We start from the raw sequence: 26,153 nt of genomic DNA, 5'->3' as shown, positions 1-26,153 counted from the left end.
TATCGGAATATTTGAAATCATATAATGAATTGATTGGACACTTACCGGTCAGAGCTGTTGTATTCTGTCGAGTGGTGCGACGTGTCGTGTGAACACCTTGCTGCTGCTGTTGTTGTTCACCAACAGCTCCTGCTGATGCAATGATCTGTTGTTGAGGCATAACCACCTGCGGCTGTGTCTGTATCAAGCCTTGGTTGACTGTTGCAATAGCCGATTGTTGCTGCTGTTGCTGACCAAGCGGAGCCACTGGTGACTGCTGCTGTGCATTCGGAGCCATACCAGCACCTGGTGGTGGTTGCTGCAATTGCTGTTGCATCACACCACCGCCGGCTACTTTTGGCGAGGGACCGTTTCGAATCACATCTTCAATAATGTCATCGATAGTGCTTCGTCCATCTTTCTCCAGAAGTCGCCGAGATTTCCTGGTGTTGGCTGCTGCAGCAACAGCCGCTGCCGAAAGCATGCCGGTCGTATTTGTTGTCAACACATGTTCCTCCTTACCGACGTCCATTGGAATCGGCATAGCATATGCTTCATCGGAAACTTGCTGCGGTTGTGTAGGCTGCGATTGTTGCTGCTGCTGCTGCTGCTGTACTGGCAGTTGCGGCTGCTGCTGGTGTGACTGCGTCATCAACACATTTGTGTGCATAGTCGACTGGTGTTGGTGGACCAAGGTGGTAGTGGTGGTAGTTGTTGTTATTGATGTTTCGAGGCTTGTCACACTGGCATTGACTATTGTCGCTCCTGATGGAGACGCTGTAGTGTTGACGGGGCTAGTAGTTGCCACGCTCGTTGTAGCTATTACTGTTGCTGGAGCACTGCTAGTAACAGCAGTAGGAGTCGCCGTCGTAACTGCGGCTTGATTCTTGATTGTCAGGATTAGCCGTGGGCGCGCACCATCAGCACCGGATGACGCTTTATCCGAATTGGACACTTCTTCTCCAGAGTCATCGTGGAACTCGTAGATATCGGAGGAACCACCGCCCATATGCATTCCCACCTTTGAACCACCAACTGATCTGGGCATTCCAGGGACAGGTGGCGGGACTGATGATGCCAATGGTGTCGCTGCAGTTGCTGAGTTTGGCGTGTTTACCAATGCAGCTACTCCACCTCCACGCGCACCACCACGACCACCACGGCCACGTTTAGCTCCAGCAGCTTTTCCACCCCTGGTTCGTGTTTGAATGCCCGCTTCAAGCGATGGTTGGTCTGCATTCGCTTTGTCTCCTGCAGCCAGCGTTGTATGGCTACTTTCCGATGTTTTACGGCCTCCACGACGACCTCCACGCTTGCCTCCGCGAGCGACGTTGTGTTCCTTTTCGACCGGCTCGGTGCTCGCAGTATCATCTGCTTCTTCCTCATCGATAATCGGAGCTGCGGTAGAACTGGCAGTGGTAGTGGTGGTGGTGGTATGCAACTCATCAGCTGTTACCGCCGACATCGCCGATACTCTCTCGGATACCACCTTGCTTGTGTCTGCTCTAACCGCTCCATCAGCACCACGGTCTCTTAGCTCTTCCTTCAGCGCTGCTTTTGATTTTATGCTTTCCTGAGTGCAACCCTTGGCCACCATCTCAATAGTAGAAGCTGCTTTATCGATAGCACTAGCACTGCTAGCAATTGTTTGCGATGACGAGGAATCGTCTTCCGAGCATAATGCATCGACTTTTTTAATCACCGAATCTATGTTGATCTCCTTTGCAGACCAACAATCACTGTCCTCCTTCGAATCTGTTTCCTGGTCGTCTACATTCACACTGGCATGTGACGCTGGCGTTGGTTTCAATTCATCCACTGTTGGGGACTGTTTCGAGAAGTTTTCGCTGGATCTCTTCTCTTCCAAACCTCTACCCTTTTCAGTGTCAAATTTGTAGCTTGCCATGCTCTTACTTGCAGACACAGCGGTTGAATCGAGAGGAGTTGCCAACTTTTTGGAAATGCTTTCCGATGTGGCTAGACCAGCTGGGGTGACTGTAGGTGCGGATTGATGATTTGGATTGGATGTAATTGTGGATATTGCATTATTTCCAACACCGAACAACGGTCCTGCTGTTTTAGCGTCCGACTGTCTCGCCTTGGAAACTATTACATTGGAAGAGCTTTGTTCTCCAAACGAGGTTTGATACGAAGCAATCGTCGTAGTTGCAGGCTGTGGCACTTTAGCCGCTGTGACAATCATTGGTAATTGTTGTGGTTTCGACAGCTGAGCATGCGTCACTGATGTTATAGAGATAGGCTGATTCGCCACAATTGTAGCTGCCTTCATCGGTGTCGCTCCCGAATCCGATGGCGCTACGACAACGGTTGGTGGTGTTGTTTTGGGCGACGACGACTCGGTTGGCTTGGTGGTTACATATGTACTTGTGTTGGCGGTACTAGTGCTGGTTGCATTCACTACAATGTTTGATTTATTATGTGTAGATTCCAACCCGGCACTGCTCATTGCTGATGGAGATCCTGGTGCGGCACTGGCAGCTATGATTCTTGTCACGGCTACTGGGCTTCCTCCACTGTTGAACTGTGTTTTGATCGGATGTTGTTCGATAGGTTTTGTCGATGATGCACTGAGCGACACTGGTTTCAACTGTGATCCAACCGCAGACATTCGTGATACCGGGGACGTGTGATGATGAGTCAGCTGTTGTGGTTGGTACTGCTGGTGTCCAGCCCCTGGCGCTGTCACCGGTGATACGGGTTTTTGAGGTAGGAAGCCTCCTTGCCCTCCGCCTGGCGATCCCGTGGATTGGGAGGCATTGGGAGCATGTACCACAATATGACCACCATGGTGAATGATCATCGCTTGAGGGCTGCCACCGGTCTGAATGATGGGACTTAGTTGCGGAGACTGCCTACTAGCGGTATTCACGGCTGGTCTTAGTGTGGTAGGCGAGGACGTTCGTGAGAATGGAGAGTGTGGCGCGATGTGAAGTTTTGGCGATTGTACACCACCAGCACTGCCACTGCTATTCAATGCCGCTGTTGTTGCTGAAGCAATGCCTCGAGATGGTGTATCAGCTGTTCCTACCGGATGATAGACGATTGCATTTTGTTCTGGTATAGAGATCGAAGGCGGTGTTTGCACAACATATTGGTGACGTGTGACAGCTGCCGGTGAAAGCTTTTGCTGATCAGCACCGGTTTTAACTGGGGGAAGGTGCTGTTGAGACGGCTGCCCAATACTGCTTGATCTTGAGCTTTGGCATGTGTTGGTAGTGGATGGCGATGACTTCGCTGCAGGCTGACTCGTTGCTGTAGATGGTGATCCTACAGTTGCTGTTGGCGATTTGCTTGATGTAGTAGTAGATGTTGTTATTGTTGTTATTGTTGGAACTACCGTTGTCGCTGATCTATGATCGCTGCTTACAGCCTTTGATTTCTCATCAGCTACATTAGAAGCAGAGGGTACCTTTGTGCGATGGTCCCGGTCCTTGGCGATCGTAGTGGTCGTATGTGTTGTACCGATTTTTGGATTCTGTAGATTTACCGCATTCACCGAAACGCCAACAACAGGAGAGGTCTTGGAACTAACTTCGCTCTGTTTGGTCGATTCTACCACTGTTACCGACACCGTAGCTGAGCGCACACTGTGTTTGGCTGGATGTTGTGCTGGATTCACATCAGGTGTTACTCGCGCCGGCGAATCACTAGCCATAGCTACATTCTTACCAGGCGTATCCGGCATTTCCAATTTACTGCTTGAATCGTCTTTTTTCGCTGCATTTCCATCAGTGTTGCTGCTGTTTTCTGTTGCAATCGCCGTGGGGCTTTGGCCTGCTTTGGTAAGCTGCGACCCTTCAATCAACGGTTTGCCAAGCTGGCTCAGATCAACATCGGGTGTTTTGGGTGGATTGTCGAAGCGCAGCAGACTGGACTGTTGATCATCCTCTAGGTTTGCATCCTCTGTATCCGTGTCAATTTGAAGATCGTGCTCTGACTGCGGTGTATCTGCTTCCTTAATGTCCAGCTCTTCTGCGTTAAGGCTCATGATTGCCTTTTTCATCTCTTCATCGTCTTCCTCCGGTATCTGCGGTGGCTCTTCGACTGCCAACTGCGAGGAAAGCTGCTCCTCCTCTACCGGATCGTTATACATATCGGAGAAATCGGGCGTATTGGATGTGCCGAAGCTTTCGCCCAACAGTGCTGCTACTGCATCTTCGGTTTCTTCCTGCGAGATCACAACGCGAGATTTTTCTTCTACAAGCAGCAGCTTTTCGTCAGCTTTCTGCTTGTCTGCGTGCTTTAGTTCGACCTCCTTGCCTTCGATAGCTGGTTCTTTATCAGGTTTGCTAGACTTCTCAGTAAACTCGCCCGATATCGACATCACAGCTTTCTCGTGCAGCTGTTCTTCCAGGCCGTATCCAAACGATGGTGTTGAAAATGGCTGAGTCTTTTCCAACTGCTCTGCCGTCTTCTGTTTGGTGCCACGTAGTGCTGAGTCCTGTTGTGATTTTTGCACACTTGATGCCTCTTCTATTTTATAGGCTGGCGTAGAACAAGCTATCACTTCCTTTTCCCCGGCACGACCTGGCAACGGAATGGACGATTGTACTCCTTCCTCTGTGCCCTCTTTACCGGTGGGCTCGCAAGTATTCATTTGTGCTGTTAGCTGCTGCTTGTTGGAAGGCGGCGGACTTTCGTCAAGCAGGCAAGGCAAACTTGGGGATGGTTTGCTAAGGTTATGCTTCAAATCTTCTTGCTGAGCAGAGATGATATCCAGAGAGAGCTTATTGATCGACGGCGTAACAGGTGTTGTCGTTGGTGGTTGCGGTTGCGGATGACTGTTTACATACTTGCTGTTATTGGCATTGCCCCCGAAAGCATCCTGAGCGACATTGCCGCTTGCATCCGTAGATGGCATTACAACAGTGCCGCTGGATGGATTACTGTTGACCGACGAAACATTGGAAGCAGCAGCATTACTAGTAGTAGTAGCAGTTGTTCCCAATGAACTACCACTACTATGATGATGTTTGTGTTTCTCTTCCTTCCCACGTTTCTTTTTCTTTTTCTTCTCTTTGCGGCTGTGATCGGTGGCAGAAGCCGATGGCGCTTCCTTCTTCTCTCCATACGACATTTCCATGCTATCGTCTCCATCCGTGTAGCGAAACACGTCCAGCACCTCGACCGACGACCGCTTGCCACTGAGTGAGGCACTGGCAATGGTAGAAGCAGGAGATACTTCTTCCACCTTTTGATCGTTGTCGCTCATCAACTGGGCTTCAAGGGCTCTACCAGCTTCGTCCAGATCGACGCTGTTTTCATCTTCCTTCAGCAACACCATAGAAGCGCGCAGTTTCTCGCGATCGCGCCGCTTCTTCTCCTTGCTGCGCTTACGCGATTCCCTGTCGTTCAATGGATCGTAGGATGCGGCGCTTAGCGATACCGGTGCGGTAGCAATCTCTTGCTTGCTACTAATGTTTTGCTGATTTTCCTCATTGCCGCCGGTAAAGTCTGTTGGCATTCTGTCACCACTTGCTGCACCAGTTTTCTCCTTCTGCTCTGAAAGCTGAGGCTGCATGTCCTCTTCTTTTGATTCGTCCGGCTCCACGGAACCTTGCTTGCCGTGGGACGCTTCCGTCTCCACAGAGGAGTGCTGCGACTCTTCATCCGATATAGGCCCAAAGAGTTCCATATCGAGGAACTTGCTGTTAGCGCTGCCGGAACCATTACCACTTCCACTGTTCGGGACGCCGCTACCACTAGCCGCACTGCCTTCTTTATGACGATTTTTCGACTTTTTAGAACGACTCGAAGTGGACGATGTGGATTTGTCGTGGTCTTCTTTGGATCGATCACGCCGTTTGTCCTTCTTTCCGCTGCTATGCTTTTTCTTGTTGTATGATAACGAATGATGATCTTCGGATGACTGTTTTTTCGATTCTTCATTCAATGACGAAGGGACAGAAGTAGCATTGGATGGTTGTTGTACACTGCTACAAGACTGAGTGCCCGGCGCTACATTACCGCTATTAGCATTATCAGCTCCAACTGCCAGCGTTACTGTAGCAAGAGCAGCACTTTCATCCGGCTCAGTATCGACACTGTGAGCTTCAACGGGTCTCGGTGTAGTAGGTACATCCTTCTCCAACTGGTCGTACGTGCTACTTCCTTCGAGAGTTTTATTGCGCTTTTGTTTTTTCTTATGTTTCTTCTTGGACTCATTTTGGCTCGTTTCCGATTTGGACGACTTTTCTGGTAGTAGGTCAGCACCATCCGATCCGGAAAGATTGCACAGATGTTGCTGCTGGCGCTCTTTGATGTTGCTGAGAGACGACTTGTACGAACTCAGATTGTCGGTTGGTTCACGCTTAATCGATGTTATCACCGGCGCCGTTGGCATCAACGTGTTGCTGCCGGCAATCGAATCGTGCTGTGTATATTCCGACTTAACCACCGTTTTGACCAAATCATCATCAGAAATATCACTGGCGATAAGGGCAAAGGTCGATGGCTTATGTTCCACGCCGACCGGGACTGTGGACACTGAATCATTAGGTTTTGCAGAAGAGGACAGCGGTAGGACGGTGGCTGATTTTTTATCTCCGTCCAATGCACACTCATCCTCACTTTTGACTTCCTGTTTGATCTTCACATCCTCTTGCCTGTCCACTATTCGGCTTTGCTGCTCATTAGTGTCTGTGCTGCCAAACATGCGGCCTATGTTATCGTTGATATGATTATACTCTGCGTCGGATATCGTATTGTTTTCTAAGCGACAGATACCAGATCCCTTCGGCTTTGAGCGTTCACGCATCATCGAATCTTCGTCCGTTTCCGTGTCGGACTGTATGCGAGTCGAGCGGGAATTCTTTCGCGATGACTTCTTATCTTCACCCGAGCTGCGACGAAGCTTCTTTTCGTGATAGTCCTGCTGTTTCTGGTGCTGCTGCGCCTCGCGATTTGGCTTATCACGACCCTCACCACCAGCACTGCTGAGCATCAAATGTCCTCCACCTTCGCTACTCTCATCGTCACACAGATCGTTCAGCCGATCGCGGTTAAACATCGCCGTGCGGTGCTGATGCGGATGGCGGTGACCTTCGTCGGAGTCGGACGCCAACGACGAATCCTTGAAGTTGCGTCGAGAACGCGGAGTCGTGGGTGCATGATCTTCGTCATCCGTCGTTGTCACCATGCCACTCTTATTGTGGTCCTTGTGATTGTACTTGCTGTTGATCGTCGTATCCGAGTGCATTGCATCAGAATCGGAATCGTCGCCCTCTTCCCAGCTCTTGGAACGGTTCTTACCCTCCCGCTTGGCTCTGCACTGTTTCAGCTGCGAAAACTTGGCCTTGATTTTTTTCTCTTCCTCCTGTTTTTGCATGTTTTTGCAGGATCGCGCTTTCACCTTGTCATACATCGATATATTCGGCCCATCGTCGGGAATGTCGAAAATCGAATGCTTCTTCGGCTCGTCCGAATCATCTGTATCGGAGCTGTTCGCTTTGCGGCTGCTATTTGATCGACACTTTTTCTTTTCACGTCCTTCCTCGGCAGAAGATTCTGCCCTGCTGACCGGCTGGGATGATTTGCGATCATCACGAGCAATTCCGCTGCTTCCACAGTTTAGCTTGCTGACAGCTAACTTGTAGTCGACTCCATGCAGCCCAATACCAGCACTCCCACCGCTGGAACTGTGATGACGTTGTTTCGCATACTCCTGCAGCTCCTTGCGTTCCTTTTTGTAGCGAATACGATTCTGTTCTTCTTCGTCACTTGTAGACCGATTCTCACCATAGCTGTCTGCAGGAAAGTTTGTACTGAGCGCGTTTTCCTTGTCACGAGAAGGATCACGATTTTTCTTCGACTTGTGCTTATCGTGGTAACGTTCCTTGCGCTTATGGTGATGAGATACACCGCCACTGCCAGCCATGTTCGATGCACCGGAGCTATTAATAGGTCCATCCACACCTCCTGGTCCGCTGTGAAGATGATCTTCACTCGACAGCATGATCTCTTTACGGCGTTCTTCGAGGAAGTAAGCCTGTTGCTTTTCGATCACGTGATTGTCTACGTGCTTGCCCGAAGAACTCTTCTCCGCGGAACTTACAGTGCTCTGAGTTGACGAAGTGACGGTAACGCTGCTGCTAGAACCACCAGATTTAGATGAAACTTTCTCGGAACGATGATTATGACTGCTGCCACTAGCACTACCATCCGAACGGTTGCTACTCTTGTGGTGATGATATTTGCTGCCCTCCCTGCGGCTTGCTTCCTTGCTAGAGTCCCTTCTTTCACTACTTTTCGACCCATTCCCACCACTCGATGACATGATGGCGTTGGTGCTGCCTTCTTGTGCGCTGGAGCGTATCTTTTTCAGAGATGTCGCTTCTTCCAACGACGATTCTATGCTGTCTTGTGAACTAAGACGCCGCTTCGATGAGCTTCTTACCGGTGATCCACTGCCGGCCGAATTAACGCGATCCCGACGATCCTTATCCGATGACCGCTCTCGATGGGGCTGATGATGGTGAGAAGAGTCATCCTGATGATACAGATGTTGATGTTGTTTCTGACTCGAAGATTCTTTTGATTGCTCAGAATCATTCGAAATCCCACCACTTCCTTTCGTGTTACGACGATCTTTATCGTGTTCTTTAGCTGAATCTTCACTCCGTTTGTTATGCTCTTTCCGATCTTTCTCTATTCCGGATCGATCGCTATCCTTTTCTCGATGATCTAAGTTAGAGCTTGCACCATCTTCTTTCGCCTTTCGCGATTCCTCATCGTTATTGGAGCGTTCTTCACGCTCTTTGTCTCGTCGCTTCAACGATGCACCAGAGAAATGACGGTCCACATTACCGCTACCAGCAGCGACGGAGGCAGCCTCCTGCTTTAGTCGGTCGAACTCATCGCGATAGCTGCTGTTCAAGGCAGCAGACCCACCTCCAGCAGCTAGTGAGTGATCACTACCACCTGCCGAAGATGCGACGTGATTTCGCTCATGGTCTTTGTAAGAGTTCTTCCCGTTAGTGCTTATGTTGCCACTGCTGCTACTACTATTACTGCTGATACTGTCACTGTGATGGCGATGGTTATGATGGCTACCACTATTCCGATGTCCGTGCTCACCATGATGATGGTGGTGAGAGTGCGGATTTGACTTGCTCGATTTGCTCGAGTGCTTTGACGAACCCGTTACTGTTGGCGTCATCGGCGCATCATCAGGCTCATCCACTATATTCGACCCACTGCCAGACCCGGCAGTGGCAATGTTCGGCGACGATGCCACACTTGATGAGGATGCTGACGAGGTAGACGATGCGGTTGACAGTTTTCGGCGATCCTTGTGATGCTTGCTGCCACTGCTGCTGTTTCCGATGTTATGGTTAGTTTTGCTGCAACCGCCAGAAGACTCCTCCTTTTGTGACATGCTATTACTACTGGAATGCATATGCGGCACTTCATCACCATTTCCAGCCGTGCTCGATTTAACCGTGCCAACATTTGTACTCCCCGGCACGCTGTTGTTCACACCAGCGTTATTACTGCTAGTGTTACTCTTCACAACCACATTATAGTTATTAGTACTGGACAACTCTGCCGCTGACGATGACGATGACGAAGAAAAAGAAAATGTTGACGATCCTGACGACACAGAAGAGGACGATTTCTGTGTCTGTATGTGTGTGCCACTCGCCGCTGCCGATGACGATACCGCTGCAGCCACCGAAGACGTAAGGTTAACACTAGTACCAATACCAGTGCTAGTGCTACTGCCACCACTGCTGCTACCGCTATTTAGATTATCACTATTGTGTATTAAATTATTATTGTTGTTACCGCTAGCGTTTGTACTTGTTTTTTCCGTTAAACTAATACTTTTATTTAAAACATTGGTCTTTGGTTTACTGGTTGACGACGACAACGAAGATGATGACGACATCGACGATAGTGAGGTGGCGGCGGCGGCAGCATTCGCAGCTGTTGTGACAACTGTTGTATCGTTGGTAGTAGCAATGGTCGATTGTATTGTCGATGGTGCAGTTGGAATGCTGCTACCTTTACTATTATTACTATTAACGGACGGCGATGATGTTACGGTTGCTGGGTCGCTGCTGTTGTTATTGTTGTTGTTGGTGCCATTGCCAGTAGTATTGCCACCTTTGCTACCCATCGAGGATGAAGATGATGTTACAGTTTTCGTCTCTGTCGTCAATGACTGTGCAGCCTCCGAGGATGACGGTATGGTCGTAATTCCAGTGCCAGCACCAGTACCACTACTGCCGCTACTGATGGTAGTAGTCGTTGTTGTGACAGCACTCGTTCCTGAAGTCGACGTTGGGCTTTGTTGTGCGACAGGAGGGTGACTCGGAAAAGGATATTGAAGGCAGGATTTTACCGACGGGTTAGGACTGTTGTATGGTTGAGGGCTATTCATTGGCGATACTGAAGCACTGCCACTGACTCGTTGGATGTTGATCGGCGCTGTTGCTGTTGTTTGTGAAACGGCCATCGTAGTAGTAGCAGTAGTAGTGGTAGCAGTAGTAGTATTAGTAGTTGTAGCGGCAGCTGTTGTTGCTGTACTTGCTGCAGATTGAACCGGTGCTTCAGGAGGTTGCTGTTGTTGCTGGGAAACTACCGTTACAGCTGTTCCCGTCTTTGTCGAACTCATATGTACCGGAGATGCGCTCGCTGAAGATGCTACGCTGTTGATTACGACGGGCGAAGACGATCCTATCGCCACTCCTGGTACTATCGGTGTGGCCCCAATAGCCGATGCTATGCTGTTGCCTAGTACAGTGGCAATCGTGGCGGCCGAAGCCAAAGTGGCACTGTTTTTCGAATAGTTGGAAAAATCACGAGGCTCGTATTTGTCATCAATATTTTCTAGCCGTTTGAGATCTTCGTCAAAGATCGATTTCTTCGAAAGGACGGACTTGACGATGTCCGATGGGGGAAGTTCGTGTACGTCGAGATCAAGAAACTTGTGCCGGTACGAAGACGAGCCCGTGGTCGCATGGGAGGTGGAGGAGGTAGAGGCGGATCCTGCTGACAATGGCGACTGCATAGGATGTGCTGCCGGTTGGTGATGCTGGTGGTGGTGATGGTTTATCAAACTGCCGCTTCCCACAATATGATTGTGAAAGGATGGTTGCTGCTGATGATGGTGGTGATGAGTAGAGGAGGAATGATGATTCGAATAGCTCTTATTGCTTGACGAATGCGGAAAATGGTGGCGTTCATTCAGAAAATGAAGGTCACTGGAATTGCTGCCACTTCCCACGATTGCGCTATTACTCACACCACTGCCAACAGGGATACTGTTACTGACGGCAACATTGCTCCCTACTGCTAGCCGCCCCACGGATGCCGCCTGCGTGCTGCCGGACCATTTTTCGAACTTCTCATCAAGCGTCTTGATACGTTCGTCAAGCGATAGTCCAAGATCGCTCGAGTCGCTTGAGGTGGAGCTCACGGAGGATGCGCGCGGTGGTGGGCTGGCCGGGACCATTTCATTTGTTGTCTCCAATAGCAATGTACTACTGCCGCCTCCCGCCATGCCAAAGCTGTTGCTTCCTGATGTTGTTGTCGATGTCTGTGTAGCGCCAACTTGCAAAGGTTTTTGCAATTTGGACAACGCGATACCGGCGGGCGGTGGACTCGATAGTGCGTTATTATTACTTTGCAGACTAGAATTGGACGCAAAAGAGGATGTGTGCAGCGGCACTGCACCACTGTTGTTGCTGCTGCTGGGTAGTGTCCCGGTGGAGGACGATCCTATCGTGGGTGTAACGGAACCAGCAGCGCCAACTGCTGCCGGCTGTCGATCAACGGAGGATGTAGATGAGGACGACGAAGATGACGATGAAGACGACGAACCCGACATCCCTGCGCTAGCAGCCGCGCCCGCCGACGAACTTGTTTGCAGTTGTTGCTGTAGCGCATTGAGTCGATTCTGTTGAAACACATGCACCGCAAACCGGGGCAATGGTAGAACGAGCGGTTCCTGATTTTGCGATCGTCCCGTCGGTATACGGCGTGGCTCGCTAGGCAACAGATTCTCCGGCCGCTCATCGCACAGTGGAGTACCTGGCCGAGAGCCGTCCGCACTCTCTCCTCCGCTAGCCTCATGAGAATGTATGGAGTGGAGCTGATGGCCACGACCCCGTGACGAATGGTGGTGCTCGTTCGACGTCGACAAACTACTCGCGCCTGCCGACAATCCTGTTACGCTACTACCTCCACTATTGCTGTTTCCGGCAGTGCTGCTGCTGCTCGCAGAACCGTTCCCCGTTGATTGCGCCCCACTAGCACTTCCGCTGCCACCATCTGCAATCATTTTTCGCCGTTTACTCGAATGATGCGGATAGAGCGTGTGATTGCTGCCACTGCCACTTTCCAGGTGTGTTTGTTGCGAAATGGAAGCGCTGATACTGCTGCTGCTACTACTGCTACCGTGACGCTGGTGTAGTGACGTACTTTCGGTGGACGGTCTCCTACTATGGCTACCTCCTCCTCCTCCTCCTCCTCCACCACCAATTCCTCCAGCTGCTACCGAGGAGGACGATAAGGACGATTGCTTCGATGTTTGCAGATTGCACTCGGAAAGCCGACGCACTTCCATCGACTTTCGGTGTGTCAGTGCGGAAGATGACTGAATGCCACTGATGGAGGATGATCCGCTGATACCACCCACAACACCTCCTATTCCGGGGCTATCACTATTGTTAGCATGATGGTGATGATGATGATGGTGGTGACTGTTGTAATAACTGCTACTACTGCTACCAGTGCCGCTGTTACTATTGACCACGGCTGTACCACCGAGGCTGCCTCCAACACTGCCTCCCGCAACGGTTGTTCCGGGCGACGGATCACGTAGATCGCGATGATCACGGTGATCGCGATCTCGATCCGAGTCACTACCATGATGATGATGGTGGTGATGGTGGTGATGATGGTGTCCATCGGAATTGTATTTCATACGCTTCTTGGGGCTCACCAGCTCATCGCCACTGGACGGGCATTCTTCTAGCTGTTCTAATATATGTACACGCTCTTTTTGCAGATAGCGCATGTTACTACAATCGCCACCTATGAATGAAAATGGAAAGCAAAACACATCCCAAATATTAGTGCATGTTACAAATGATGAAAATATGCTATACTGTATATGTAGTCTATTTAATGCTTACCAGTGCCTTTTTCACTACGTTTCCGAATACTACTACTGCTCGAGGAAGGGGATAGATCGACATCTCCGCTCAGGCGGGATTGTATCGAGGATGACATGCTGCCACTTCCTGCTACACCTCCCATGATGCTGCTTGCAGGTAGCATTGTAGACGTAGCAGGTGGAGAGTCGGACGATGGCGGGGTATGGTGGTGGTGTTGATATTGAGATCCCGACAATCGGTCTTTGAGGCTGTTACTGCGACCGTAACCGCCTGTCGACGACGTTCCAGCATGGCCACTTCCGCTCCCAGCATTATTATTGCTACTGCTGCCGTTGTTATGCTCATGCTGATCATAACGCTCATCCTCGTGTGTTGAGCTGGCCGATCCTTGGCTGTATTCGTCGTAGCTCCGAAATCTCCGATCACCACCACCTTCAGAATAGTAGTCTTCGCTCGAGTACCGCATATTCCTCGATCGCGATGAGGCTAAGGAGCCGCCGACGCCACCACCACCTCCTATAGACCCACTGTTACCGCCCCGTGAACTAACATTACCGGCGCCACCGCCGACCGCTGCACTGGCGGACACCGACGACGACGATGGCGAGGCTAATGATAGCGGGTCAACGCGGGGCGATGCGCCGCCACAGACGACGCCAGCAGCCGCAGCAGACCCGATATCGGCTCCTCTGCCGCTGAGCGGATTGCCCGGTCGACTGAACGACGACCCGGATCGGTTGCGGGACAGATTATTGCTGTTGCTGTTACTGCTCCCACTGTTACTGCTGCCGACACTATTAGCACTGTTTGCCACTCCGGTGCTGATACTATTACTAACATTTCCACTAATACTATTGTTATTACTACTAGCGCTTCCAGCGATTCCTGTAACGCCGCCGAAACGGGGCGATCCGAATGACGACGCTATGCTACCGCCGGACTGCTGCTTATCTAACTTATCGAAAAACGCCTCCTGACACTCCCGAGACGCAAAGTCCACTTGCAGCTTGCGACCGCGCAACATTACGCCACGCATCTCTTTCACTGCCGCCTGAGCTTGCTGCACTTGCTCGTAGTAAATCAGCGCCAGCTTGCGCTCCCGGTCAACGGTCACTTGCGACACCGTGCCGAAATGATTAAACTGTGCCGCCAGATAGTTCTCGCTCGCACTGTCGGAGACTCCATCCAGCCACACGCAGTTAGTTGGCATCGATTTGCCGAACCCGAGCTTGATGCGATTGTTGCCAAGATGCTCACCGTCCATCTTCCGTATCGCTTTCACTACACTCACTATGTCCGAATATTGACAGAACGCGTACGCGCTCACACCCTGCTTCTTGATGTCTATCTCAATGATTTCACCAAAACACTCGAACTGTTTACGCAACTCACTCCCGGTAATGTCCTTCTCGAGATTGCCGACGAACAGGGTCCGCGTCGACTTTGGATGGTACTCGTCTAGCTCCGCCTCGTACGGCCGGAACTCGTTGTCGTCCACGTCGTAGTACCCGGCATAGGGGGCCACCTCTATCTTGCAGCCGAAGAACAGCTTATCGTGGGACACTTCCAGTGCCTTGTCAACATCTTCCGGCTTCTTGAAGCAGACGAGCGCGTACCGATCGGTGTTCTGGCCGACCACCTTCACCCACGTCACTTTGCCGTGTTTCTTATACTCGTGGAACAAGCCATCCTTGAGTGAGGTGTCGGACGAGCGGGAAGGTAAGTTACGCACGCAGATCGCCAGCGGTCGGTTATCTTCCGAATGGCAGTTGATCAAACTCGTGCCGCTACCAGCAGTGCTGCCGTTGCTAAGCACTGCACCTCCGCTTCCGCCCCCTTTCCCTCCTCCTGTGCTGCTTGTTTCAGCCGCACTTCCTCCGCCTCCACCGCCGCTACTGACTGGAGCTGCTGCAGGTGCTGTCGCTGCTGCTGCTGCTCCAACAGTGGCCGACAACGTCGTTGTGACGCTAGTGCTTGCTCCCCCTCCTGCACCACCACCAACAGATGCACCGGTAGAATTGTATCTGCAACTGGTGCTACTGGAACTGGAACTGTTGCTGCTGCTACTGCTGCTACCTTGATTGCCTGTGCCGTTAGCTGCATTATTAGCGTTACCGCCGTCCGAGCCGTCGCCACAGCCGCTGTGGCTGCTGCTATCTATGAGCACTGCTGGCGATGCTGTTGCTGCAGCTGCGTTAGTGGCTGCTGCTGCTGATGCTGCTGCTGCCGCCGCTGCTGCTACTGCAACTGCTGTGGATATCGCGGAATGCAACAGAGTCCTTCCGCCGCTTACTGTGGTAGTTGCTGATGGGGACGAGCAGTTGGCAGCAACATCGTTGCGACAGTAGGGCGACGGCAACGAGGGCAGCAGTTCAACCGACGATGCGCCTGCGGTTCCACTACTACTACTGCTGCCGCTGCCACTGCTGCGTCCCGATAGGTTCGTCGTCGTGCCAGCTTCCCCGGTATGGTTCGGTGCCCCGCCGCCACTGCTGTGCGTCGAGGAGGAACAGGAGGACGATCTGCTGCTTGGCGAACGCGATCGGGAACGTGACGCCGATCGGTGGTGATGCAAGTGCTGCTGGCTCTGATGGTTCGTCCTTTCGCTTCGCTCGCTTCCTGCTACACCCGTTACACCACCAAAACTATTCACCGGATGATGGTGATGATGATGATGATAATGCTGGTGAGGGGGCGGCTGCTGGTAATGGCTGTGGGACGAGGAATTGGGCAGCCCGGGGGATGAGTTCCGCGACGATGCGTGATGATGATGCCGCTGCGGATTGTGGTGGTGATTGTGGCTGTTGTAATTGTTGTGGTGTTGTTGGTGGTGGGGATGATGGTGAACGTGCAAGTCGTTTAGCGAGTCGGACTCAGAATCGGATCGATGAGACTTCGGGAGTGATTGTTGCGATTTCTTCTTCACAGCGTATCCATCGTAACTATTGTTATTATTGTTGTTGATGTTGTTTACACTGCCGGCACTGTTATTGTGACCTTGGTTGACTCCTATTCCAACGTCCTGCAGCTGCGAGGGAACTATAGAACTGGAGGGATGTTGATGGGAGGCCTGTGAGATCGAAGATGGACTCTTATCGTTGTTGGTTTCGCTGCTGTACCAACTGCTATTTCCACCTCCACTTAAGCGTGAATGATTGACTGTCGATCTGTAAGATCAGAATTTAGGAAGAAGAGAAAAAAATATGAGTACGCTGGAAAGGTCCCTCAAATGAGTTGTTTTAAGCTGTTGGCAATTCGCAACAGTTAGGTATAAAAAATAATAGAAAGATTTAATTATTCTTCGATATTGTCCCAATGAATTAATAAAGAAACATTGTATTTCACATTCACAAACACTATCAGCAAGATACATAACAAATAATAGAGAAAAATTGCGTAACGATCCCCCGTTCAATCTGATTCACTTATGATTTGATCGTCAAAAATCATTAGCTTTCTGATTATTCTCTACGAAACACGGTATTCTACAGAGAACTGTAATGTGCTTGAGGCTTGAAACACCAAAACTTAACTTTGGTACCACAATGAAACGTTTTTCATATAATATACTTCATTAGTAGTATTGTGTCACTGCTGTCGCATGAATAGACCCAACTAAAATCCTGCCAATATTATGAAAGATATACACATATGTCAGGGATTCCGAATGATGGATCACAGCATTTTGATCACTTCGGTTGATTGATGGTCACACTTTTTAACATTATTTATTCATTCCATACTGTTATGTGAAATATATCTATACATGGCGTATAGTGTATAACCTTCAGAAAGCTGCACATAATGAAACAATAGCACTAGTTCCACTTTTGTTCTGGATTCACATAAAGCGCAGTTAACATTCGAGAAAATCTTTTTCTTCATGTTCTAATTTCAGCCACAGTATAAGATTTTCACCATTGATTAGTTGATAGTTTAATATCAATTAGGATCCTTTTCACAAAACACACATGTCCTTTACGATGGCAAAAGGGGGCGCTAAAGACGGCGGTGTTTAAGACGACGGCAACGAAGGCGTGGTTGACGAAACGGAGTGAAGGATTTGATCGTAGAATGTCAGGATAGCGACAATTCAAATACTCTGGGAATCTGCCGTATCTGTTGGTTAAAAGAAAACGAGAGAGAAAAAAAGAAAAAAAATATAAATTCTACAATTCATAAAACGAGAATACTGTCGCAAAATAACTAACAAAACAAATTATAACAAAACAAAAAAACAATAAAATAAAATAATGACCAATTTTTGTTGTAATCTATTTCTATTGCAAAGTTAGTTTACAGTGATAAAAGATACAGGTAAAAAATGATACAACAAATAAACCTGAATGAAATTAAAATTATATATCAAAGTATCGTAGATGAGAAAAACAGTTGGCAGAGCGCGATAGAAAGACACAGGCATGACAGGTAAAAAATATCACAATTAAATTGCAATATAGTCTCTAAATATTTTTTATACAGTACGCCACATTTCAAGCACTTGTCTAAAGTACATACAATGGCTTTACACTGAATTGAATAACATATTCCGCACAGCTGCGTTGAACCTTGAACCATTTTCACGCGGCAAGGGCAGGTGTAGTATTACAGTTATGATATTTTCATTGTGGGAAGTTTGTAAATATCTAAAACAAATTACACGATCTATCATTTGCAGATATAATACAATTGGATATTAATTGCCTTCTAACTACATGCAGGCTGCGTATGGGTGTTAAAATGTTGTTGTAATTGTTAACCCTATATATTATGCACTGTTATAGTGTATATACTGTACAAAACTATAAAATCATTGATAGTAGACCAATAACTTGGTCAGCTATACAGGACATAATAGTTCGTGTTGTTGTTGAAGGTTTAATTTGTGTGAGAATTTGAGCCTAAATTTTACGATAGGGTACCAACCATACGACACGCATGAAACCTTATCACATATCTCTCTGTAATAAAACGTGATTTTTGTCATCAAAGAAATCAACAATAAATGCGAAATTGGCATGCATCATCAACGTAAAATTTATCATTAATGTTGTTGTCAAAGCATTATTTCGTACGGGCTAAGTTAACTCTTCACAGCCAGATTTGTATTTGTAAAAATCGATCTGAGCGTTGCTGTATGGTTCCAATCCGATTTTTCCTAAATTTTATCATGTAAGCGCATATTTGAAACCCCCAAATGATACATTTTATCGATAGATTCTGCTGGATACAGCCCAAACGACGCAAACAGTACACAAATAACGAGCATTTCCTTGTCAAAGCAGTTTATCGAACCTTTCGAGGGCACCAAAATCACACCAAAAAACAAAACACTGCGCATGCGCGACTGTGTCACAGCCAATCCCTATGCCGTCTTCGCCCTCGACGAAAGCGCTATACTCCGCCATCAAAGTAAAGCCCTATAGCCCCTATAGCTCGTCTCATAGAAGGGCCCCCCCTATGAAAGGAACACTAAAGCCTACTTCGTACATATTTAGAACAGGGTTCTCATAATCCGCCTATGTCTGCATGCCAAATACAGTAACAACCGTGTGTCTCAATGTCGCACATTTGGGGGCGATGCTCACAACACTAGCATAGCGTATGGTGAGCGAGCAAAAAGCTTCCTCCTCACCATTGTCGTTTTGGCAACGGTGCACTGGGCACAGCTGATAAGAGATAATTGTTACTCAGAGCACGCGCCCTTTTCCTACACGTTGGAGTCTGTATATCGCTCACTGCGCGCTGGTATCAATGTATGGGTGATAAAAGTACGACTCGGTAGCTCGGGGTCAGTAGTCTTGCGCAGTTGAACTCATCATCCTCTCTCATTCTCTCCAGCAAAACCTGGACGAGTAGTAGCCGGGCGATGTTCTTCCACTCCTGCTAGTTACACAGCAGTAATGAGCAGCATCCTATCTGCTGTAACCACCACCTTTGCCCACCCAGACCCATCTGCCTGTTGTAGTGGACAATTTCCAAAGAGCTTTAGAAAGAATAAAAAATGAATAAAATAGTCTGTATGAATCACGAATCCAACGAAATGTGATTAAATGACGTCAGACAACCCCGGGAGTAAACTTTGCTTCACATCGTTTGGCTGAGTGCAGGTTCATAGTATTTACGTAAATTTATAGAAAAATACTCCCTAGCATACTGCACAAAAGAAGATTTTAAATTGTATTAATTAATCAAGGACTTTAATGGCCAGGATTTAGTTTTCATATATGATATGAGTTCTTGTTATGCACTAAATTTATAACCAACCAAATTTATTCCATAGCGAAACACTCTTTTATCAAAACCAAACATTCAAAGCTCTCACTTACTTGTTTTATTATATCAAATATGTTATCTGTTTGAACTGTTGAGCTGTTCAAATTGTAACAAAATGCTCCAATAACGTATTTCCTGTACGTGCGCAGTTACATTTACAAATGATACATAGAAATGGTACAAAAACGAATCAAATGTCCTCAAATTGATCCTGTGGCACTGCCAAAGGCTAAGGGATTACGGAAGCAATCATAGGAAACACCCCGGGGGAATGCTCGTTAAGAACCTTAAGGGAGCTTTGCCCGCATCCATTAAATCCTGTTTTACGAGGCGGACCATCGGCAATGGCATCAGAACAAAATCAGCCGAGTGCGTCAAAGACACTACCCGCGCGTATTGCTTTCACTTATATGCTTCTAATTCAGCTAACAACCATTTTACAGAACGTTGCACGTACGAATTCAGCAAACAAGGTTAATATTCTTTTTAAAAAATCATACTAATTCAGTTGTGCTTAGTAAAGCACGTGAATGCAGCATTCTACATTGATTGAACAATGATATAAAGTTGATGAAAATGTTTATTTGTTAGTATTCATCTCATGCTCTGCATGTTCTGAGTGATGTTCTATTGGCTGCGGTTGCTTTTTAATGTGCATCGATAGCAAGAAAAATCTATTAGCCTTTTTGCCAATTAACACATTGTTCAAATTCTAAAACAACCCAAGAATTTAGAATTGATGCCAAAACGACAACATGCCCAACCCTGTAAGAGAAAAAGCATTAGTATAAGATCATCAGTCAGTACATAATAGCACACATACCACCAACGTGCGATATAGAATGGACCCAAAACATTCTTCACATACCCCACAATGTATTATATACACGAAGAATGAGAGAGTATCCTTCGTTACATTGCATAACAAACAAAATCCTCTACCCCTAATGTAACTCTCCGCAAGAGCCGCGCACTATTTCGGGTATTTTGAGGGTAATGCATCCAAAACATAGCACACATACTATGTTACTACTAGCACTCTCCTCTATTGCAGCATCCCTTTTCCGCCACAGGAATAACAGGGAAAGAGCTCTCACACAGCGACATGATATAGCAACGTACAGTCAAGGAGAGAGAGCATAAGTGAGCTTTTGAGAGAAATTATACACTGGTATACACACACACACACCTCATGGAAAAGGTTTTCCCGGGTCGTAAATATTATGTTTTTGCATTCCTGTTTTTTTTTTCAATATGGAAAAAACATTTGAGGTAATGCCAGCATGCTACATAGTAATCAGAAAAGGCTGCATGTATTGAGCAACTTTTTCCTGTCGTATATCGTAAAATATTCCTTGCTTCCTTTGTGCAGAATAGACTGGAGAAAGAGTAAAATTTGAAAACACACAATAAAAAGGATATTTTTATACGGCTATTATTACCTGATGTTTGCATGATTAGTGCTGTGCATACAATCAATGCTTCAGTAGCTTTAGATGATCAACGTTTGAACGTTTATATTAAAATTCAAAGAAAAATTTATAACATAAATGAAACTAAAGTTTTTGCTTGATTTATGTTTTGAAATATATAACAGAAAGTTGATTGCAATGAGATATTTACACCTATAATTTAAACTTCAGTACTTGTGCCGTGTCCTTCAAGAGCATAACAAAACAACATTGTCAACAACAACAACAACAAGATTCTCAATTAGTCGCTCAAGGCTACCACAAACACTATTGCTTGAGCTACACTTGATTCTTGAGAAGAAGAATTGTATATCAAATGCAATGTACACACCATGTTCGTCGCCAAATACTGTAAAAAGCCCATTCTCCGTTCAGTGCCAAGGTAAGCCACATCAACGACGATATGGTATTTGTTGCCTTATAGAAAAAAAAACTGTATAGCCATACAAATTTAACCATAAGTAGGATAACTAACAAATTAAGATATAATAACTTCCCAAACAACGACAAATTGCACTATTTTTCTTCTTATTTTCAACTAACGCCTACATTGGACGCCTTCTTCTCACATTTTTTGTGTGAGTGGCCTGTTTTTGTTACCATTTGTCCTACATCAAGCCTGCTAACCTAAGGTGACACACCACAGTAAGCAATAGAGGGTCGTACGAAAAGAATACAACACATGTTGCAACCATTTATTTAGGAGCCAGGCGCAGGTTTGTGATCGATGATAGCCAGTGAGGCGTGTTGCATATTGGAGAGTGTCTCGGCATAGCCTCCATCTATTCACACGAGGTTCAATGCACTGAAAAGTTGTCCAAGGCCCTCGTCGCTGTGTTTACTAGCCACAAATCGCGTACCCCTATAGCTATACCTACTTGCCCGTCTATTCAAGACCTCCACACACACTAAACAGTTTACCGTCTGGTGCTAAACGAGGTGCATTGTATGAGTAGCAGCCTCGAGGCTGCATCATAAGCTGCAGCGGAATAGGATGGTGAGATGGGCCCTCGCAATGGCAAAAGCGCTAGAAAGGGAGGCTTTGACGACTTTGACGATATTGTTATGACGGTGAGTGGTGACGGTACCGTTTTGTTGTGACGGTTATGATGAGAGCCAAAGGAAAGGAGAATGGTAGTCCCAGAATGAACCAGCAAAACAAGCCCAGAATGAGTGAAGTAAATAAGCACTGTGTTGCATTGATCGGTTCAAAATTGCTGCACACAAATTATCTTCAACATCAAACAACAAGCTAGACATACTAGAAACGAATTCGGTGTGGCATCACACATATGAAAGATGCAGTAACCCATACCTGACTACATTTTTCGAATTGTTTTTGATGCTGTCGATGTAAAATTTCGGTTGAAGTATGTTTATTAATTTTGCACTAGTCAATAGACATAACCTCCGATACTATCGTTACGGTTTGCAACACCAGCATTATAACATTAAAAACACACAAGTTTTCAAAAAACTCTAATAGTACTTCTCTAATCCCGTAGGTACATTTGCTAAGTACCATGATTCTAAGCCGCCACCTCAAAAAGGAGAGGTTAAAAAAAGCAGCATAAACTCTATCGAAACCGAGGACGCACGGCCCCACGAAGCTGTTTTGCAGCACACAAACCTACCCTCCTATTGCACATTCCACGCTGCAGAGTTTCTGCGACCACACTGAGAGCAAGAAAGAAGAAGAAAGATCCTCGCCACGGCTATAAACAACCAACGCACACTCATACGAACGTGCATATGCACCACACATAGCTGGGCACAATACCTAACGGTGCAGCAGAAATGCAATCGTATGTATAGAGGAAAGAGGCAGATGGCGGAGGCACGACGCGAAACTCAGTCTCGTGTTAAATCACGCGTCCTTCCCGTGACGCGCCATCATCTTGAGAGAATTGGACAACGCACGCGAATTCGCAGGCACACATAGTTCACAAACAAACAGACAAAATCGTCTTGCTAAAGAAAACAAAGCTGCCTTGAGAATCGTCATTACCGTTGCACCATTGCTCTGGTCTTTCTTTCACATAACGAGCACATACAGTTAATTGATGCGAAACATTTCTCGACACAGCTAAACAGAAAGCGATCGAACGTTGATTGACTAATAGAGAATCGCAAAAATCTTCTTAGGTAACGTGTACAATTATTTCAAAGCAAATTCCTAGGGAATACAAAAATATCTAAAATAAGTAATCACAGCGAGAGAGTTGAGTGGATTTAGATGTATCTTTATGATCTTGATGTATGATGATGTATGATCTTTACGACAGTCTAAATCTACATTATGCAACATAAACTAACAATTGAAACATATAACTATTCTTACAGAACACATTCTAACTGTGCGCGCAAAAGAAACACTCTAGACGATAGGGTGCGTCCAATTATACCTTTTCTTTTATCATTAATTCAATTTAGTATGCAGATAATAAACAAATTGAAAAGTATAAAAGAAAACACCGGTGGTGCCGTGGCGAAAAAGCATGTCCGTCATGGGTCAAATTTCGTATGGATCGTGTATTCATTCGCAGGATTAACTAGATCCTGCTGTTGACCAACCAAATCAATCAGTGATAATCAAATCCAAGTGTGGATTAGACATACCTGAACCGGCTACCGATTGTTACGCTAAATAAGAAGACAAAAACTTCCTATCCAGGTTTCAGTTTAAATGCGTAACATAAATGTAACTTAGTATACACAGACACACACACACACAATCAATATTTATACAGGTAAAATCGTCACCTTACCCTACCTTACACCATACATCAAAAAATATATTTAAATTATAGTTCTGTATAGTGATGCGATGAATAATGTATCAGTTGACCGTCATGTTTGCATGATGCTGCCATGCTATCCCTTCCTTTTCAGCCCATCGCCAATATTTCAAGCAGCTTGCTACATGTGCATTCTCAGCGTGCTCAATTCATCCGTTCCAACATTGAATGGTTAGCCGATGTGTGATTTTTAAACGACCTCAACAGACAGACGATAAAAGGCGAAAAATAGAATAACCATACCATTTGGTTTACGATCTTTCGTGGCTGCCAGATGATCCTCCCATCGCACGGAGTGCGGCCCGAGGCAGCATGTCGGCGTCAGTTTTATGACCCATTAATGCACATGCACACACTGAGAGCCAGCAACAAGCACAAAACAACCGCTTAATAGTCGCCTGGTTAACTCCATGAACTGTTCGGTTCTTATTTTCCAGTCACCATCTGGACACGGACACATCAGAATGGGTGGGTAGTGGTAGTGGGTGTCCAAGAAGAAGCAATCGTGCTCGCAGTTCAAAACGACCATTAAAATAACATATCCAACAAGCATACAATTGCTGGTTGTGAGTAATAAAATTAAAAAAATAAACGCAGGACCGGGTAGGAATGTCTAGGTTGGGTATTCAATACATTAAGACATTACAGTCAACGAGTGTGTGTGTTTCGCACAATGCATTAATTTGCAATCTTGGTCCGGCATTTATGTTCATTGATAGTTTCGTATTCTGGTGACAATTTTATCACCTTGAAATAATGTTTTCATTCCTGATTGATTTAAAAAACGAACTATATCTTAATAAAATACCATTCGATTGAAAAAACATCTCGAGTTAATAGATACTCCTTTTTGAATACGTATGATCATCTAAACTTGTTTATCGCATAATAGCAATATACCCACGCCGTTCCTGCTTGGTCTACTTTTGTCTACTGCAGTGTATTACTTTTAGAAGTTAATAAGATTATATCCATCCAATTGAAACACTAATAGCAGGTGGGAGTAAAGATAGAATAATAAATTGTATTCGGTATCAATACGATGATGTAATTTCCAGAATTCTTCAAGATTTCTCAGTAACGCACATTCTAGCTCTAGTTTTGGTATAAAACTCCTGTATTAGAGTTCATTGCTCCATGGCACATGTTACATAGATAGATAGCATATAACTTCGAAAATAAGATTCGAATCTACCATTTATAAGAATTTATAAGGTGTTGTATTTGTCGCCTCAATAATGATAACAGGCACAGCTTCAAAAGATTCGATTTTGTAGATTTAAACTTGTAAAAACTGTTTTAATTTTGATAACATAGTTTTGGAAGAACATTAAAGGCTTTCCTGAAAAGCAAAACAAAAGATAAGACGAGAATACATTCCACGAAACGTGCGCAAAAGCATAGACCATTACCTAAGCACAGTTGTTGAGGCCCATATTGCCCCAGTGTTTTAACGTTTCACAGTTTGTTTACATATGACCATTTCGCCCGAAGCTATGCCCATTTTACCCCGCGTGTCAAAATAGCTTCTCGTAAAACATCAACCTATATTTTACACTGTTTTCATCATTTTAAGTTGTTTTCATTCTATTTGGCACATTTAATCCATAGATAAAGGGTGGAGGCATACAATAATGGAAGAAAAATTGAGTTTTGTGGCATATTCAAAGGAATATTCAGTAAACTGCTTAACATGCCCATTTTGCCCCGCTTTCCCCTACCACTAGTGCAGTGCTAGGCAGCCCACATCCGTTGATGGCATACATTTCGTAAACTTAGTTTAAAGGTTGTTATTAAATCTTACTCTAGACATGGTTGTTGGAAATTTAATCCTGATCGTGGGAAATAATTGCACCATATGTTTAGTATGAAGCTTTTCTTTTTCAAAATAAATACTTTCACGGACCATGTCTGTTAACGACATCTGTTAACGTATCGGAGCACGGTCCATTCTGGACTAGAACCCATGACGGGCATGTTGTTATATCGTGCGTCATTTCATTATATCATTAGTAGACGCCACAACTTTGGTAGATGCTAAAGAGCCGCTAATAGCTATCTATGAATAATTTGATCACTGAAAATCACAATAATCCTTCCTTCGTATGAAGTTCAAGAACATGAAAACAAACCACACAAGATTTGAACCCAATCACATTATTCATTTATAATTATCTCTGCTACTATTTCAATTCCAAGCTATGATTTCCCTAAAGCAGGTTTTGTGCACCACAGTCATTCGAAATTATTCATCGGTCAATACATTGCAGAACGGTTTAACATAGTTGTGAAGCCATATTCGATCCCAACCGAGACTGAACTAAACCAGTGACCTTTACCATTTCTTTATGCAGCACGCTCAAATGAAGTAAGTAACTGCAAACCTCACGGTACAACGGCAATCAAACGTCAGTACTTGATCAACATTTGAGACGTTTTAAGCATCTCCACAAGCAGAGTGCAACACGAACATGCCACACCTC

The 26,153-nt window shown here is 46.2% G+C and overlaps 1 protein-coding gene across 12 annotated transcripts in view; it reads right to left on the bottom strand.

Moving 5' to 3' along the window:
* Nucleotides 1-26,153, bottom strand: part of LOC121597982 (protein split ends-like) — a 69,856-nt gene that overhangs the window by 4,819 nt on the left and 38,884 nt on the right. For all 12 annotated transcript variants that reach the window (XM_041924376.1, XM_041924379.1, XM_041924380.1 and 9 more), the window contains 2 exons: nucleotides 13,143-16,291; nucleotides 46-13,041 (listed from right to left, as the gene is read on the bottom strand). In XM_041924376.1, the coding sequence (XP_041780310.1) occupies nucleotides 46-13,041; nucleotides 13,143-16,291 (16,145 nt within the window). The remainder of the gene's footprint in view (nucleotides 1-45; nucleotides 13,042-13,142; nucleotides 16,292-26,153) is intronic.

Source organism: Anopheles merus, chromosome 3R (genome assembly GCF_017562075.2).
Source record: "Anopheles merus strain MAF chromosome 3R, AmerM5.1, whole genome shotgun sequence".
Taxonomy (NCBI): Eukaryota; Metazoa; Arthropoda; class Insecta; order Diptera; family Culicidae; genus Anopheles; species Anopheles merus.
This window is presented reverse-complemented; position numbering and strand designations above follow the sequence as displayed.